General features: G+C 38.4%; 1 protein-coding gene across 1 annotated transcript in view; it reads right to left on the bottom strand.

Moving 5' to 3' along the window:
* Nucleotides 1-4,995: 4,995 nt before the first annotated feature.
* Nucleotides 4,996-18,299, bottom strand: part of SLC26A3 (solute carrier family 26 member 3) — a 25,139-nt gene continuing 11,835 nt past the window's right edge. Inside the window, exons 11-20 of the mRNA XM_029956726.1 lie at nt 15,294-15,389; nt 14,275-14,381; nt 13,103-13,172; nt 12,919-13,011; nt 11,520-11,615; nt 10,722-10,955; nt 8,862-8,916; nt 6,973-7,115; nt 6,789-6,854; nt 4,996-5,375 (exon numbers count right to left, since the gene is read on the bottom strand). Coding sequence (XP_029812586.1) covers nt 5,352-5,375; nt 6,789-6,854; nt 6,973-7,115; nt 8,862-8,916; nt 10,722-10,955; nt 11,520-11,615; nt 12,919-13,011; nt 13,103-13,172; nt 14,275-14,381; nt 15,294-15,389 — 984 coding nt within the window. The 3' untranslated portion in view covers nt 4,996-5,351. The remainder of the gene's footprint in view (nt 5,376-6,788; nt 6,855-6,972; nt 7,116-8,861; nt 8,917-10,721; nt 10,956-11,519; nt 11,616-12,918; nt 13,012-13,102; nt 13,173-14,274; nt 14,382-15,293; nt 15,390-18,299) is intronic.

Below are 18,299 nucleotides of genomic sequence, written 5' to 3'. Positions count from 1 at the left end.
TGTTAGTGTTTATTTCCTTAAGGAAAAAGATGTGAATCCCAGCCTTATTTCAGGGAAGCCTTTGAAGCTATGATGGACATAAGTCTAAATTAAATGTATGTATGTTTCATTATATTGCTCTTAAGACTACTGAGGTGGCAGTTTAATTCTTAAAAACAATAAAATGGAAGCATAAATACTATTTTGCCTAGATGAATTTTTACCTCATGTCGACACATTTGGGAGAATGCAAAGTTTTCTGGTGTTTCTGTGTTGGTACAACTTTTACAGTAAAATCAGATTCACTTTCGTTGAGATTAAAACCAGCAAGTTGAATGTGAGTGTTTCTTCGGTGGCCTGCTTGTTCACAATACAACATGGTATTTGGGGAAATACCAGTTGCAAAAACCATAAGAAACTATCTGTTTTGCCTTGTGTAAATACAAACTAGATACCACTGACATAAATGGAAAAGATACTTGAACCTATTTTTAAACTCACAATAAGTGACTTTACTATATGAGGTATACAGAGCTGCCGACTCTGTTCTAACATACTGGAAGAGTATCATACCTCTTTTTGGAAAAGTCCTGTAGGCCTGTCTCATGAAAAGTTTGGAAAAGCCCTATGTTATAAGTACAGTTGACCCTGAACAATGTGAGAATGGGGGACGCTAACACCCTGCACAGTCAAAAACCCATGTATAACTTTTGACTCTCTGAAAACTTTAATAATAGCCTGATAACATAGTTAATACATCTTTTATATATTATATGTATCATATGCTGTATTCTTACCATGAAGCTAGAAAAAATGTTCCTAGAAGTTCTAACAGAGAAAATACAGTACTGTACAGAAAAAAATGCTTGTATAACTAAGTGGACCCATGCAATTCAAATCCATGTTTGAGGGGTCAGCTGTACGTAGAAAAAACCCACAAGTACCAAGAACAAAAAAATATTTTCTTAATTATTAGATTAGCCACCAAATATTGATGTCAATTGAGGAGGTTTTACATAATCATACTATATTTTGACCGAAGTAGATTTATGTTTCTTCACTGGTTTGTAACTGTAATCTGTTAAATTTTGGTCTAGAAGCTAAGGAGAATTTACTTACTACAATATATGCACAATCTAATAAAGCAATATGGGATATACTTCACTTAAAGGGGACCGAGAGGTAAGCCAGTGAAAATACTTGATAGTGAGTGCTACTAATAAAAACATCTGGATTTGCAACGTTTTTTGTTTTGATTCATGCCCCTTCAATTTTCTGTCATTGAGGGGAAAAGTGCTAAGACAATTCTTAACGGCAGTATCTTAGTGTTAAAAGTTTAATTTTCCCATCTTCATATCTTTAAGAATTATGAAGTTTTAGGCAGTATAGAATCCTAGAATTGAAATGAACAATGACAGGTCATGGGTTATAGGTCTCACACGTGGGCAGGAACCTGTCTTTTAAAAATCTGACGTTCTGAAATGTTGATCGATTCCGGGACTCAGAATCCCCATTTCTATTCTAAGCATCAATTTTCATGTTGCATTAAGCCCATTTCCTATTAATCATCCTTTAAAATTGTTCTTTTGCCTTCATGTTGAAAAATTCTGCTCCCTTTTACTTTTCTTCCTAAGTATTGCTTTCAAAACTTAAATCATTTGTTTTAAAATTGGTGCTTCAGTTATGTAAGTAATGAATCTTTTGGGGGGTATGTAATACATTAATGCTACAAATAAAGCTATAGATCCCCTTGCAATGAATATTTCCCTTCCAGATAGTTACAATTTTGGTGTATATTGTTAGTAACCAATTATAGAGCCAATAACTAAATGGTCTCCATGCTCTGGTTTAGCATCCTAATCCATGGGAAATGTAGTACTTCATGACTGATAATAAACACATATGAGCACATACCATGTGGGATATGAACCATTTGCTCATTCTGGTATGTGCTAAGTAGCATTCTAAGCACTTGGGGTTCACAAATCTTTAGACATAGATGTTCAACAAATTTTAGTAAATTACCTCACATGTTAGAAGGATTATAAAATTCTATGGCATAAAGGAAAAGTAAGGGTAATCTGGTTGAACGGGGTTAGCAGCTTCACGTAGTGTGGTCTGGGTAGAATTCACTGAAAAGACATTTGAGCCACGATTTGAAGTAGGTGAGAGTTAACCATGTAAGTAACATGGGGCAGACTTTTTAAAGCAGACATAGTCTGTAGAAGTCTTAATATGGGGACTGTACCTGGCATATTTGGGGAACGGCAAGGAGATGGGAATGATACGAGTGAGAAGAGCAGGAAGAGAAGGTCAGAGGTAATAACAGATTGAGATCCCAGGCTTTCTGGGCCGTCGTAAACTGACTTAACTCTAACATGAGAAGCTCTTGGGGTTCTGAGCAAAGGAAGGGAATGATCTGGCTCTTTTTAGAAGGATTCTTCTGGCTGTGTGTTTGGAAAAGATGAGGAAGGTAAAGATAGACCAGTGAAGGCTTTAATAATTTACATATAAGATGATGTTGATACTTGTGGAAGGATAAATATATAAGATAATACATATATAATACATTATGTAATAAATTTATGTATATAAATTAAGCACGTACTGTATGTGAGATACAGGTATCCAATGATGCACAAAATAGATGTGGTCACTGCTCGTTAGGAGCTTACAGTTTAACTCCTCTAGAAATTGTTCTTGGTTGTCATTCCTAAATTTTCCTCAAAAAATATATTAAATTCTTTTTCAAAGAATAGTGGCTAGAATAAAGGGAATTACATTGAAAAATGGGTTACGAAAATACACATATACGTACAGCCATAATGAGAGAGAAATATTAAGTTTATTTGATTCTGGACATTTCTGTTTCCTAAAAGCTCTTCTGGACACATTTTCAGCATACAGTGCTCATTACTGACTTTGGAGCAAATCCGTAGAATGCACCTATATTATTCCTGAGTTTAGTCGTGCCTTGTGCTAGATTGGTTTTTAGACAGATGTTCATTTGTTTTGTGAGGTAATATTTCCTAATGATTAAGAGCCAGGCTCTGGAGTTCGACCATCTAGACTAAATTCGGGCTCTCCTACCATAATTATATAACAGACTAATTACTTATCCTCCTTGGACCTTGATTTATTTTGCTTTATCCCCAAATGGGGATAAATCTAGTACCTACCTTCTGTGGTCTCTTTGGAGAATTAAAGGAATCGATTCTAGATCTATTTTAAGGGTAGAGACAATAGAGAATTTCCTGACAGATTTTTCAACCTCAGCAGCTGGAAGGATGGAGGTGGCATTAGCTTGGGTGGAAAAGATGCTGGGAAAGCAGATTAGGGGGAGAAGATTAGTTTTGACGTGGAGACATCCAAGTGAAGGTGGCAGTGAAAGGAATGAAAGATTCCTATCCTCTGTCCTTTGTGCAGTGTAAGGTCAAGCTTGCATTTAAAACCTCTCATTTGCATTTCTCAGTGAGTGGTAAGTTACTACATTTAGATAAGAATGTGTATCAAATACTTAAATAACTATTGGAAAAGAATTTTAAGGATAAACTACCTGACACGTTATTAGCTTCAAGCTTTCTTAATGTCAGTAATGTATCTGTCTCTTCACAGGCTGTTCTGTCTCCCGGTTGCAGTACTGGGTGTCTTCTCCCCTTCAGTCTTGCTCTGATTTATGTCGCTTTTATTTTTATCTTCCAACATGATCTGTTGGCCTCTTCCTAAATCAGGGATCAGGCTTTTGTACAATTTCCAAGATTTGCTCTTAGCCAGGCAGGTGGAGGCCGAGTGCCATGTATACCCAAAGCATATCCACCTTAGAGGCCTAGGGAGAAAAAACATTTAAGGGTGGGGACAAGGGAATCTCTAAGAGGTTCAGGTTGAATAGATTGAAAAGGGGGCGCCATGTTTGGAGTGCTCTATGTTACTTTGGTTAGCAAAAAGGCTGTAAAGGGTACCTTTACTTGGGAAGATGCAGACATAGGCCACAATCCCATGTGGGGCTTTGGCCCCACCCCCAAATGATCGATGAAATGCGCTTATATTTTCAATTTCTATTCCCTGACCCCTACAGAGAAAGCTCTCTGAATCTGACATTTATGGAGTATCCTATACAAATGCATCATATATAAATCACATATAAAATGTGTGTGTGTTTTCCCTAAAGTCTGTAGGGCACACAAAGCTCTATAAGGTATATATGATTCAAGAATTTATGAAAGGTGGCTTCAAAGAGTGCTTCTGTTCTAGTTTTTAAGATTAGCTATGTAAGTAAACTTCGTTTTACCTTACTGTAATTGGCTTTAGCCTAGTAGACAAGCCCTTTCATTAAAGACACTAATAATGGATGGGAGAGAGCTTTGACATTAAATGTTTAGAGGCAAGATCTAAAACAAGTGGGATTTTCCCCATTGACAAAGTTATTTTTTACAAAGTTACAAAATTTTCTATTACATAAAATAAATCCAAATTTGTACCAAGAACAATGCCAGCAAAACAGAGAAACGTGTGCACAACCCCATTCTCTAGCCAAACTGAGCTCTAGAATGGCTGTTCTTTCCCATGGGTTACAAACAATGACCATCAGTGGAGAAAAAGTCATACTGGGTCCGACCATATTTTCTTTTCTCTAAGACCAAGAAGAATTGTTTACCCATCATGTTTTCTGTTCGCTTTTCACCTTCTTGCCTTTTCATTTTATATCTTTAATAGTTTATACAATTTTCATACTACGAGGTGGAAGAAAAGGACTTGCTTCAAAAGCTATGTTACAGACATGGCACCAGAAGGATTGTGTCTAAGTCTGGAAAGGAGGTTGCTGAAAGCCATGGTGATAATCAAACTCTGGGCAAAGTTGAGGATCATTGCAGAGGTTTTAGACCATTCTCATGTGGCAGGTTTCCAGCCAGACCACTACCAAGGGGACCCACAACAAGCATATTCTAGGAAGCTAACAAATTTAACAAAACAAGACATATCCACTGTACAATGGAATTTTTTTTTTACAATTCATATCAGTATGAACTTTATAAATTATGAGATTGAAAGCAGTGATGTAAATACAGTGCAAAACATGCAGGAAGGGATAGTGACCCAGAGGAAAATCTGTCTGCTATAAAAATACATATAAACAAAAAATTATCCTCCTTTGAGAAATTCACAAGATTAAAAATTAAGAGTATTTACATAATTTTATACTAGATAGGTGAAAAATATACGATGCTAGAACAATCTCGTTCCAAAGTCTGAAACATAATTCTGTCAAGTAAAAATATACTTCATACAATGTATGAACTTATCAATAGCCTTCTGGTTATTAGGTTGTTCTTTACGTGACAGTCAGCTGAGGGTCCTTCCGAATTATATGTTGATTAGAATTTTGTTTCAACTGGTACCTGGAAGAAGATAGAAAGTTCTTGTTTTAAAAGATTGGTTAAATTCTATCCCTTTCAATAATCCTATCTTGTACTTACAGTCCATTTTATATCAGCAAATTCCATGTGAATATAGAGCCATTTTACACATTGTAATCTTATCCCATGTGAATGAAGAAATTTCAAATTTCTTATGTCACAAATAAAAACATCTTAAATGACTTCTAAAAAAAAGTAAGATCTAGAATTTATTAGTCACTGACAAATTTTTGGTCTTGAATTTGTTTTTTATTTATTTTTGAAAGAGAGAGACACAGTACTGAGATGTCAGTACAGATCCTGATGCAGGGCCTGAACCCATAATCATGACCTGAAGTCAGACACTTAACCGACTGAGCTACCCAGGCACCCCAGGTGCCCCTATTTGACATAACTTTTAATAATGGTCTAGGGCCATTATGCAATATACCTCTTCATTTCTAATCTAAATTCCTTTTTTCTTTTCTTCTTAATCCTTTGTTCAAATAAGAGAAATACCACCAGCCATCATCCATACTTGAAGACAATCATTAGATTCTTTCGTAGGATCCTCAGTTCCATTAGTCTTTCACCAAAGGATAGAGCCTAAAGAGCATGGTGAATAGACCCCAGGTCTTGGCATCAGACAGATCTTGGTTCAAAGATCTGTTGCTGTCACTTTGGTGTGTGACTTTTAGTTAAGCTCTCTGAGCCCCTCCTAATTTTCTCATTTATGAAATGAAGATACCTTCTTCACATATTGTTGTAAGCATGAGATATGGAACGTGAACTACTATGTAGCTGACCTGGAGCAGATACCCATTTTGACTCATGACTCTGCTTTTCCCAAATTGGAGATATTTCCTTAAAGGACTGAATATTCTAGAAATGAATGTTCTAAAATGAAATAGAACTATTCAGTTAAATGATTTGACAAATCTTTCTAATTAGGAAGGAGAGGAACCTCCCTTTCATTGCTGGGTGAGGCTCTGTGCTAGGGACTTCCCAATGTACCTGGGAATCAGGAAGTGTGTATTGGCATCTCAGCACCATGACTGATTTGTCTGGAAGTGGAAACAGCAAAATCCTTTCTCTGTCCCAAGACTAGACTAAGATCTTAGTTTTAAGTACTTTAAAAAACACAAAGAGATATCTCTCAATGCAATGTACAACATTGCACTAATAGAGGTCTAATATCATTATTTTCTATCCTTTTTTGTACTGGTCTGAGTTTATTTCCCCCCCAGCTTCCCCCCAAGTTCCTATGAAAACTGGTGCTGTTTCCACTTTCTAGGGAAGAGGCACAGAGTCTCAAACTCGTGTTGGACTTTCTGCAGTGTGTTGGAAGAGACCTCACTGCTTTTCAGTTTTGTGTTGTGTTGTCTAGATAAAGCTACCCTTGTTGAAGAATCTTACCCGATATTCTCGATTACGTATTCCTCCATTTGTATTTATGGTAAAATCAAATTTAGGTTCTTTTTCCTGTGAAAACCAGAATGGAAATATGGATTAGGAACATTTTTTTAAGGTTGAAAAATACAGGGAAATGTAATCGCAGATGTTTTTTAGACAAATGAGAAAACAACCATAGAGCTGGTACCTGACTGGAATTAAACTTTGAAGCACTGTAATCCTTCTTCATCAATATGTGCAAAACAGCATCATGGATTGTTAAGAAGAAGATGGAGTCCTTGACTTCATCGTCAAAAAATTTACATTGTACAAGCTTCTCGATGAAATCATCTGAAGAGAGGAAGGGAAGAATAACAGAAAGAAGCAACTGTTTGGCCACGGATTTCTTCTCAAGACTGGGGATTTGAGTTTCCATTTGCAAATGGGCAGTTCATTTGTATTTGGTTAGGTGTTTGGGGATTGCAACGTCCAATACAAGTGTGCCATTAGTATAGTGTTTTCCGGAACAAAAGGATACCTTTCGAATAAAAGTATACGTTTAATGCCCCAATGTAGAAAGAAAGAAGGAAAAGATTGAACTGAGGAAAGCTTTTAGTACTTATCAGGAGAAAAGCAATCCATTTTGCTTTAGTCAGGAGCCCAGTGAATTATCTGCCTGGCTAATGATGGGACCAGCAACTGTGGCTTATGAAAAAAAACTGGGGTTCTGCCAAAATAGAACATATGCTCATAGACCAGTGATGTGTTCTTGTTCTGGATTACTGGATCTGTTATTTGCCAGTGACTTACCATAGTCTGTTTTCCTAAAGCTGCTGTGTTCCATCAAAAAACACCTTCCTTGGCACCCTGCATTAACTCTCCACTTATCTTTGAGAAACCCCCTTCTTGTAGGCACTCACCAGCCCTTGTTTGTACAGACCACTCAACCAAATATTACCTCATGCCAACTATGTGCAGAGCTGGGTAATATGAAAGATGAAGAGATAAATTAGACATATGAAACTCACTCTCAAGAAGATAGAACTTGTAAACACACCTATAGTAATGAAAAGAAAAGTATTGGAGAAGAATAAAGGCAGGAAGCAATTGGATTATTTTTCTTTAACATTTTCTTGGTTCTTCAAATAATGGTCTGCAAATAGCAGGTCCTTGGGTTTTTGTTGCACAAGCAAGAGAGGTGCAGAAAATGTGCTATGGAAATTCAGAGAAAGGAAAGCTGGTTTTCTCTTGATGGGTGTCTGGGGAAACCTGATGGAGCAGATACCATTTCAATGCCCAGGGTTTGGAGAAAGATGGAGGGAGAGAAGGTGTAAAAGCATGGAGGTGAGAAAGTCTGTTCACAGGCAAGCTTTCAACACTGGCAAGACTTAGTAGTTCTGCGAGAGGAGGAGAAAGGAGCACACCGTGGTCACCAGAACCCTGATGGAGGTGCGTGGTGCGCAGTGGGAAGGAAGGTGGTGAGCTAGTTCAGGGCTAGGAGAGGAATACCAGGCAGCTGAGGCAGCGGGACAAGATACTTTCGAAGAGATCTTGGATGACAGAGAAGGAGTATAATTGTTTAGTAGATTAAAGGGTTACTGAGATCAACAGAGTATTCTTAATTATAAGCAAGCCTCGAAACCAGAATATATCTATAGATTTTATGGACAGGAGACAGTAGAGAAGAGAAACAGAAGATGCCAATTTCATGCCTTCCTTGGGACCTGGGCACTTGTCTCCTCTCCCTAAAATGCTTTCCCTCAAGCTACTGTATTATGGACTGAGGAATCAGGGGAGGTGAGGACGAAAGAAAACAAGCCCACCTTCTCAGGAAGATGAGAGTTAAAAGTCGTTATATATTCATTCTTCTGCTGCCTATTAAAATAGGCTTCATGATGTAAAGTGAATTTAATTACATATCAATACAACTAAAATATAAAGAAGTTATTTCCATAGGGATTTCTGTTGATTAGGCTACACATTAGATTTCCTTCTTGATGATTATAGGCAAGTTCTATAGTTTGGAGAGACTGTCTACTTTGAGAGTTGGCCATGAGCCTGAAGTGATTGTCAGAACATAAAAACCAAACAACTTACCATCACTTCCAACAATATACACATCTACGTTGATCCTGATAAATTCTTGCAAAAGCTGTTAAAGAGAAAGTAGATCTCCCTTAGGGAACAGTTTTACTTGTGAGAAATACAAAGAAAACTATCATAATGATACCTATGGGTGATGTGTTGCTTAAAGAACCTTTCTACATTTTGAAGAAAGATGATAGTGTAAGAGATACTAAAGTTAAAAACGAGGCTCTAACTGAAGGACATAGTACTGAAGGAAAGACCTCTCCTCTTCAGAAAAAGTTAAAAATCATCATTCTTGCAGGAACTATGACAGGGAAATCTTCTGTTTCAACTCACAAGATGAACTCTGATTTAACTTGAAAGCTGTTTCTTTTATGGGATGACCTTGACCAGAGTTTTCTAGCTTCATAGAATTAGGAAAAAACCAAAGCCCTAATGACATCTCTGTTTCTGCCTACAGTGACTGGATGCATCTAACACCAATGAATCTTTATGGTTTCCAGGCCTCTAGGCTAAGAATAAATACCAGTAGAGATGTGAGCAAGGTCATATAAGGTAAGAAAAGTCGCTTGTACTATTAATCATTAAAATTGTTGTTATCATCAGTAAACACCGAACTTCTACTAGGCATAGAATTAACAATTAGGGCTTTAAGGAAACACACGGCAACGTCTCTGTTCTTTCTGATATACTGCTGGGATCAGGAAACAAATTGTGTATGTGTTTATATAAGTGTGTGTGTGTGTGTGTGTGTGTGTGTGTGTGTGTGTGTGTGGTTTCTCCTCCAAAGCTAAAACAAACAAACACAAGAACAGAAAGGAAAAGTAAGCAGTTTTGAGAGTTCTGTGATGTTTTTTTCTAAGGTTGAGGGAAATGAAATTGATTCCATTTTCTAATTTGGTATCCGGTTCACCCATTTTTAATAGATCTTATCTTAACTCAGCTCATATGTAGGCAGATTTCTGTGAAAAACCAAGAAAAAGTGGTAAATGTGGCGTTTCTTAAATTTTCTTTACTTCTGTTTCTGCATCTCTTTTGGAAACTAATTTATTTTGAAATGCTGACAGACCCATGGAAAGAGAACAGAGTACAACTGGAAGATTTCAGTCCTATTTTTAAATCACATGTGACATCAATTCTTTCCCATAGCTACATTTTTGGTGGGGTGGTAGGGGTGGTGGGGAATAGATTTTCGATAGCCAACTGAAATTTCTTCAGTTTATAATAGGTAAAGACAAAAACAAAGGGATCCATGATTTCACTTTGGTCCATGACCTTCCCAAATATTCTGTATTTAAGGACAACTTGGATATAGTGCCCACAAGGGTCAGAAAGGTCCTGCAGAACTGGAATTTGGTAGGAGTGTGGGCATAGGTATCTAGTGGCAGTTTCAGCATACATTAGACATGTAGGTATGGTTGTCTTCAAAATTATATGCCAGTCTCTTTGAAAAACTTTACTGAACATGCCCCACCCCACTTCCACTCTCTCCATTGAATACCCTAAGATGACGATTTACTTTTACTTAAGTGTGTATTATCTAAATGAGCATCTTTCAACAAATAGAACTTTTTACCTTTGGTTATTGATTTTTTTCATTTAAAAAAAAAGCGTTTTTAATGTTATGTTTTAATGTTATTTATTTTTGAAAGAGAGACAGAGACAGAGTGCAAGTGGAAGAGAGGCAGAGAGAGAGGGAGACACAGAATCCAAAGCAGACTCCAGGCTCTGAGCTGTCAGCATAGAGCCCAACTCGGGACTTGAACTTACAAGCCGGGAGATCATGACCTGAGCCGAAGTTGGTCACTTAACCGACTAAGCCCCCCAGGGACCCCTATTGATTATTTTTATTAGAAAAGAAAAAATTACCGTTTTGAGACCTCTCATTGAAGAAATGTCAAGAAATGGCACAGCTGAGAAGTCAAGAATAAGGCTATGTAGGCTGATTTTAGGGACCGCAGTGTTGATAGGAAGGTCGGCATTCCAGTCTATCTGGAAAGGCAGGTCAGCAGTATTGATCGGCTGATCCAGTTCTTCTATCTGATTATTGTCCAGCTCTTCATCAGAATCTTTAAAACCATCATTGGTACATATAAATCCTTTCTGCAAGAGAAGACAATAATATGCATGATAACTCTGACCAAAAACATTGCATATGTCAAAAATAACCAATGGGTTTCTGAAGCACAGATTCAAAATACGGTCACGCAATGACCTTTTCTCTGGAGAATAATCATTTTCCCAGGAACACAAAAATTTTAAGGAGACCCTCAAAGATGCCATTTAAAACTACGACATTAATTGACACGTGACAGACCCCATTACCTGGCATTTCATTTAAAGGAATGGAACCAACACCTTGAACTACTACCTTTTATATACCTTCAGCTATAACACCCAGAAATGTGGGCAAGAAACTTACTGGTTTCATTTCCAGCAAATGATCTGAATCTCACAGGACTAAAGAAGCCCTGAGGAAATTAAGGAGGTCTAGAAGATTTTTGTTTCAATGCTATAATTTGGTCACACAAATTGTCAGATATATACACAGTCAGTGCTGGGCTAAGGTTCTGTTTGTTCCAGGAATCAGTGCATAGCTGAAATGATAACCCACGTGTTGTTAAATATAAAAAAGTACTTTTTCCCATAAAAAAAAAAGAAGTTTACTGGAGTCACTTGCAGCAAGCCTTTTCTCTGTAGTTTTCGGATTTTCTTCAAAGCTTTGTTGCGCTTGCGTAGAACTCGTAGTGGATTAAAGCCAACCTGAAAAATCCATGACTATGTTACAAGAGTGCTGGATATTATACTACTGAGTATTATATAGCAGAATTATAGTAACCCTAAGTAGGATGGGTTGGGGTTGGGGCACATGATAAAGGTATTTGTAATAAAATTTAAAAATAGTTCAGGTAACATCGGTGACGACATTGTGTCAGACTTTGGGCTACTCAGGCTGTATGCCATTATCAACATGCAAAAACCTCTGTGTCATCTGGGTTTGTCTATAAATTATCCATCAATAGGTCTAAACTCTATTTAAATCTGTGTGTATTTGGCCTATGCACCCCTTAGGGGATTTTATTTACTTTCTATTTGTTGGACATGGTGGCCCTTAATTAGTACTCTGCTTCTATGTAATTTTTATTCTATTAAACTTTACATGATTGTAGTTTACAATATCTATTATTTTATGATTTTATAATTTTAGCATTAGATCTTAGGGCAACCTTCATTTTTCTCCTTTTCAAAACAAATGTGTTCTTCCTGGGGCAATATTTAGCTCTAGGCTCCTAAGGAAGGAGAATCACATTCTGTAATAAAAAAAAAATCCTTGACGAAAAAATGTAGTGAGATGGAAGATACCAGATTAAGTGAAAAGGGACAGTATAAAAAGCCATATGAGCAATATAATAGCATTTTTGGGAAAAAATAGCTGGGAAGGAAAATATTTGATGCACACCAAACTAATAATAATAATAATAATAGCTAAGGCTTAAGGCAGGAGCTCTATGCAAAGTACAGAGCAGACCAAAAGACAGGTCAGAGATTAAGTGCTGATCTTTTGTTTGGTAACCTTAAATACGGCTGCCTCTTTGTCATCTTTTCTGTAGCCCACTGGGGACATTCAGCTGTTCGTTGGTGTTAAATATTCATGTACATTATATTTACTCATTTCCATTTATATCATAAACATTCACTTGCTGTCCTGAATATCTTCACTGGTAGTCAAATAATAAGTACTCTCTTGTTTCTGAAGTTGATGCCTAAAGAAAATCTGTAGGATACTATCTACTAAAACACAGCAGCCCCATATCCTGTGATACGTCCTTTTACTCTAGCCAAATCTGTTGAACCTCATCCGAAAGGCCTTGTTTCCCAACATATGAATGGGCCCCTTATAAGGTAGTTTCACCTGCTCTGCAGCATGGGGAAGAAAAACACTAACACAATCCAGCTTCAACGTATGTGAAATCCTTCACCCTCTAGTTGTAGAACAAACATTTCTTTCCTAGATCTTCAGTGGAATTACAGAAAAAAATACATATGTAACAACTTCAAACCTTACAGCATCAATAAGTTTCTGCTTAAAGAAGTGAATGTTTGCAAAGTAGATGGGAGATGGACACCTGAAGATTTTCACCCCTTCTGGTTCATACATCTGTAAGGCAGAGACATAATATGAGAAGAGACCCAATGGATTCATACTGATATCTTTCATCAAGTCAAAGTCAAAAATGAATCTTCCTTACGTCAGAATAATCTTTCTTATTCTTATAGATGTTGCTCCTTCCAACATTCGCCAGTGTGCTGCATTTTGGACTGTAGGGGAAAATCAATACCAAGGGGGTCACTCATGCATGTCTGTTAACACGACTTTTCCTAGCCTATCAAGGCTGGCTCACTTTCAAAATTTAAAAGGCTGGGGAATCATCATGCCATTTGACACCCCAGAGGGCAAACACTTTGTTTTACTTATCTTCCTATGTCTCCTAGAACAGGGCCTCCCACTTACCACCTTGCACTTTGCAAAGTGCTTCCATATGCTTTTGCTGTTTGGATTCCTAATGTCACAGTTATTCAGTGAAATAGACAGATATGGTTACTGCATTGTAGAGATGAGGACATGGAGATGTATGTTTTGCCTGTGACCACTCAGTTTATCTCTGTGATTGATGGGTCCCCAAGAAATGAGTGAAAACATAAATAAATAAGAGAGTTCAGGAACATTTCAACATAAATGTATTCCACCAACCAGATATTAACTTTAACTCTACCACCTTCTGTTCTAGAACTCTGAAGCAACCGAGAAGCCTGTTCCTCTGTCACACTGTGTCATCTAACATAGGCTGAGTGACTGCATGTTGATGACACTATATGACAAAAATTTAAGAATCAGGAAGATGTTTGGACTGGACATTAAGAATCAAGAATGCTAACTAGCTTTTGTGTCCTTTTCAGATGAGAGGGGGCTTGGAGACATTCTCTAATCCAGCTCCCTGTTTTTCAGGTGGGAGTACAGTCTAGCAACCCATAAAGAGGAATAGCCCTCCGCTAGACATGAGAATCCCACAGTCTTTACAGGAACACATTTCCATGTCCAGCAAGGCTAAGGCAAAGACATTGAACTGGCTCAGAGGATAATGACTTCTGGTTTAGAGCTGGGCAAACAGACTCCGTGATTTATATAATTTTCTTAAATTTGTGGCAAAGCCATTGGTCTGCCAACAGCTGCTGTTCCGGGGTCAGGACATTCTATTGTTCACCTTGAAGTTGAGTGATGTGAGGAAGATCAGATTGGCCCATCTTGATAGATACACATGCCTGTTAACTAAACTACTTTCCCCTTAATCAGTGACAAGATTTTCCCCCTTCCACAGGCATGTTGAAGTCTGCAAGGATGCAGAGCATGAGAAACACTCACAACTGGGTCCTGAACACGATGGTCAGGAGCTGAAATGCCACGCTAGCTGCCAGGCCTAACCCAAGTCCCAGGACGATGGCAAAGATGAAGGTCATGATCCAAATCAGCTGGAAAAAGAAGACAACAAATGTACCACCATTTACTCTAACTCAAGTCAGTGTCTTAGGTCCAGAGCTTGAGAAAGCATGAACTTTTAAAGTCAAACCAGAGGTTGGACGTGAACAGGACAAGGGACCTGCCTCAAGAGATCATTTCTGTGGGCTCATTTGGAGTCCCAGAAATGCCTGCAAATATTTTTAAAAGTCCGAAGAGAGTGTATCCATTTCAAATCCCATCCCTGAACCATTAAAGAATTGAGTCTGACACTGCAGAAACAGCATCTATTGGTTAAAGTTAGCAAATTAATGGACAGGGTTTATACTAATTTCTTACTTGTGACCTGCTGGTTTAATAAATGGCTACTATCTGTACAAGAATTTTGGCATGCCAAAAGGGTGTTAGGATCCCCAACAATTATCTATCAGGAACAGAAGTAAACCTAGTGGAGCTGATTACTTTATACCCGTGAAGTACCATAGGATACGTTAACAACCTCTTTATGCCCCAGACTTTGATCCTGATAAAATCATGAACTCTGCTTCTCAAAAGTCATACTGAGCATGAGGGGAGCCTTTCTAGAGTATTTCCAAAAGGAATGTTCAGAATTTAAATTCTTCCCAGATTCTCTGGAAACGAACATGTGATCTAATGAGGAACAGAAGCAACCGTATCGTACTACTGTTTCATGGACATTTCTACTTGCAAGTGGCTCGTTCTTTTAAATTAAAATCCCAGAGGATGATCGTTGGAGTATGCAGTTTAAAAATAGCAAATGAAATAAGCTCAGATATTTGAACAGACGTGGGGAGACAAAATTGCACTTAGCTTACACTATGAATATGCATTTCCTATCAGCATTAGAATGCCATTTCAAATATCCTTGATTCCTCCCTGTTTCAAATATCATTGCTTCTACTCACACAATCATATTTATCCTTTTGCCACAGTTTTCGTATTTCCGTGAACTGCATCAGCATTCCCTTCAGATTCCCAAGCGCTAACGCTGCCAGGACAGACTGCAAAACACATTAAACAGCAGATGTACTGAAAGATAATAAAAGAAGCCATACAGAAGCAAAGGTGAAGGTTGTAGATAAGTTGTGTCCTTTAAAGGGCCTCGAAGCCCATCCCGGAACACACCCTTTTCCGGCATCCAGTGCCATCAAGACACACCAGATTTGGGACTCTGACCCGTTCCCAGTCATGGCTTTGTCCCCACCAGTGTCGGTGACAGGCTATGGATAGATGAAAGCACTTACTAGCCTCTACTTTGGGACAGAGACAGGCAGTTCTTAAGACTTACATCTTGAAATGTTTTCCCCAATCAAAGATAGCCTGTTTGGTGATGGAGAGACAGGATTGCTCTTTGTTAAAAAAAAAAAAAAAAAAAAAAAGGCTTGGGGACTTTGGTGCACCTGGGATCATAATTCAAACCTTTGATGATGGTCAGCATTCAACTATCTGTTAAGAGGAAGCTGAGGTTAGCCAAGAGTTGAGATGCCCTGTCTGTACAGTGTGAACTATGTCTGTCTTGTTCCCTGTCATATCCCCAGGCCCCACCCTAGTAAATGAATGCATATAGGATGGATTGAATACTTATTCAGTGAGTGACTGGATATGCTAACGAATGAATATATTCCAGTATTAGCCAGTCTTAACCACTCAGTAACACGGCCTCTCTTAAACCCTGATGTTGATACAAGTCGATTAGTAGATTCACGAAGAATGATCTGAGTGGTAAGCTCACCTCTATCCCAGCAACACTTGGAGCTTCTGTTTCTCCACGTGCCAAAATGAAATAATTTGTCTTGCAGGAATTAGGATAGTTTTGGTTAAAAAAAAATGTTGAAAAGGCAACGAGGCTGTCTTCCTCATTTGGATTTTCACACAATGGTGGGAACATTCTCCCAACACCCCTGCTCCCCCAGTCAAGCTGTTCATTCTGAATGGACAGTGGCATTTGAACATTGACCACTGTCAGGCCGTCACGGTGTGGTGCACAAAGAAGAGCCCGACACATTTTTTATTCTCACATCTCAAAGATCGTTTAACTGGTCTGGGCATTTTTTGACTTTCACAAGTAACATTTAGAACTTAATGTCTAACCAGTTAATTTTACTCACCGTGAGACCAGAGGCCGTTGTTTAGAGCATCAAATAATGGTCTCGGTGGCATTGAAAGGGAAATTTCCAGTTAAAAAAGTGGTGAAAATTGAATAGAGCCTGTAATCTAGTTAACAGCAGGGTACCAGTGCCATTGTATTGGCTTTGGTAATGTACTCTCACTATATAAGATGTTGCCACCACAGTGGCTGGGAGAAGCGTCCGCCTGACTCTGTACAACGTGCCTCCTTTTTGGGGGACTTTACTATTAAACATAACAAGAACCACCTGCAGAAGGCGCGTACCATTTTTCTTTTCACTAGGCATTTTTTTCTCCTCACCTGGTCAGTATTCCATGGAGAAACAATTTTTAAAATTTTTTCATTGAGATACATACACAACAGAGCCCTTTCAAAAAATAAAGATTACAGAGCACTGAGAAGCCATTGAAAGGAAAAGGGAGATAATCTTAGCAAGAACCAGGTATCCATACTGCAGTTGATATAAAGGATTAAATCCACTGATACTTAATCAGCACTCAAGAGACATTTATCATTAGCTCCTGGCATATTTTGTATGACACAGAGCAGCAAACCAGCTGTTCTGAACAAACAGATGTTGCACGCCACAGTGGCTTCTGCAGAACGTGTCACATGGATCATTTGTAGAAGGGCCTTTGATTCACCTCAGGGACAATGTCCCTGTACTCTCACCTTGGAAGCTTCTAGTTTGCTCTTCCTTATTCATGAGAGAGATAGGATTTTAAATGCAATTCCTTCTTGATGTTCTCCAAGTTGACATGGGTGAGGTAGAACCCTAGTGTATCCATGGGAAAAGCACAATAGGGCAGAATTCTCTAATAGGGAAGGGGCATCAGTATGTGCACTTATTTCTATTGAGATATACATTCTTCTATTTCTTTGAGGTGACTGCTTGATTCCTTTTAGGCCATTCTTTTGGAAACCAGTTAGCCTGTGGAGAATGCACATTTTCAGCCAAGAGTACTCTGCCATGCTTGAAGACAGATTTGGCCAGGGTCTCTTTGGCACAATGACACTGTTAGTCCAGAAACCTGGGACCATCTTCACTCTCCAGCCACCAACCAACAAGGAAAAAGGCCTAGATATCAACCAATAAACACTGGGGGCCTGTGTCCTCTCTCTATGCCCTTTGTAGTCAGAAGTGTAATATTATGTTTGTAAAGTATGAGCAATACAGCAATAATAATATCAATAATAATGGCTTCCTTTTATTAAGTGCTTGCCCTATGCCTGGCCCTGGGCTAAGTCCCTTTTTTTTTTCTTTTCTTTATTTATTTATTTATTTATTTTGAGGGGTGAGGGAAGAGCAGAGAGAAAGAATCCAAGCAGGTTCTGCACCATCAGTGCAGAGTCCGTCACGGGGCTTGAACTCACGAACCGTGAGTTCATGTGCTGAGCTGAAGTCAAGAGTGGACCCTTAACTGACTGAGCTACCCAGGCGCCCCTCATTTTTCTTTCATTTAAAGTGGTTTTTTTTAGTATAATCTCTACACCCAACATGAAGCTTGAACTCATGATCCCAAGATCAAGAGTCACATGCTCTTGATCTTGAGATCATGATCAATTGCCCCTCTTCTTATATATTTTTTTCAAACCCTTTCGTTGAGGGCTTTCTTTTTTTTTTCTCCATAATATTTTATTGTCAAATTGTTTTCCATACAATACCCAGTGCTCTTCCCCTTAAGTGCCTTCCACCATCACCACCACCTCTTTTCCCCCCTCCCCCTTCCCCCTCAACCCTCAGTTCATTCTCAGCATTCAATAGTCTCTCAAGTTTTGCATC

Source organism: Suricata suricatta, chromosome 2, assembly GCF_006229205.1.
Source record: "Suricata suricatta isolate VVHF042 chromosome 2, meerkat_22Aug2017_6uvM2_HiC, whole genome shotgun sequence".
NCBI lineage: Eukaryota > Metazoa > Chordata > Mammalia > Carnivora > Herpestidae > Suricata > Suricata suricatta.
This window is presented reverse-complemented; position numbering and strand designations above follow the sequence as displayed.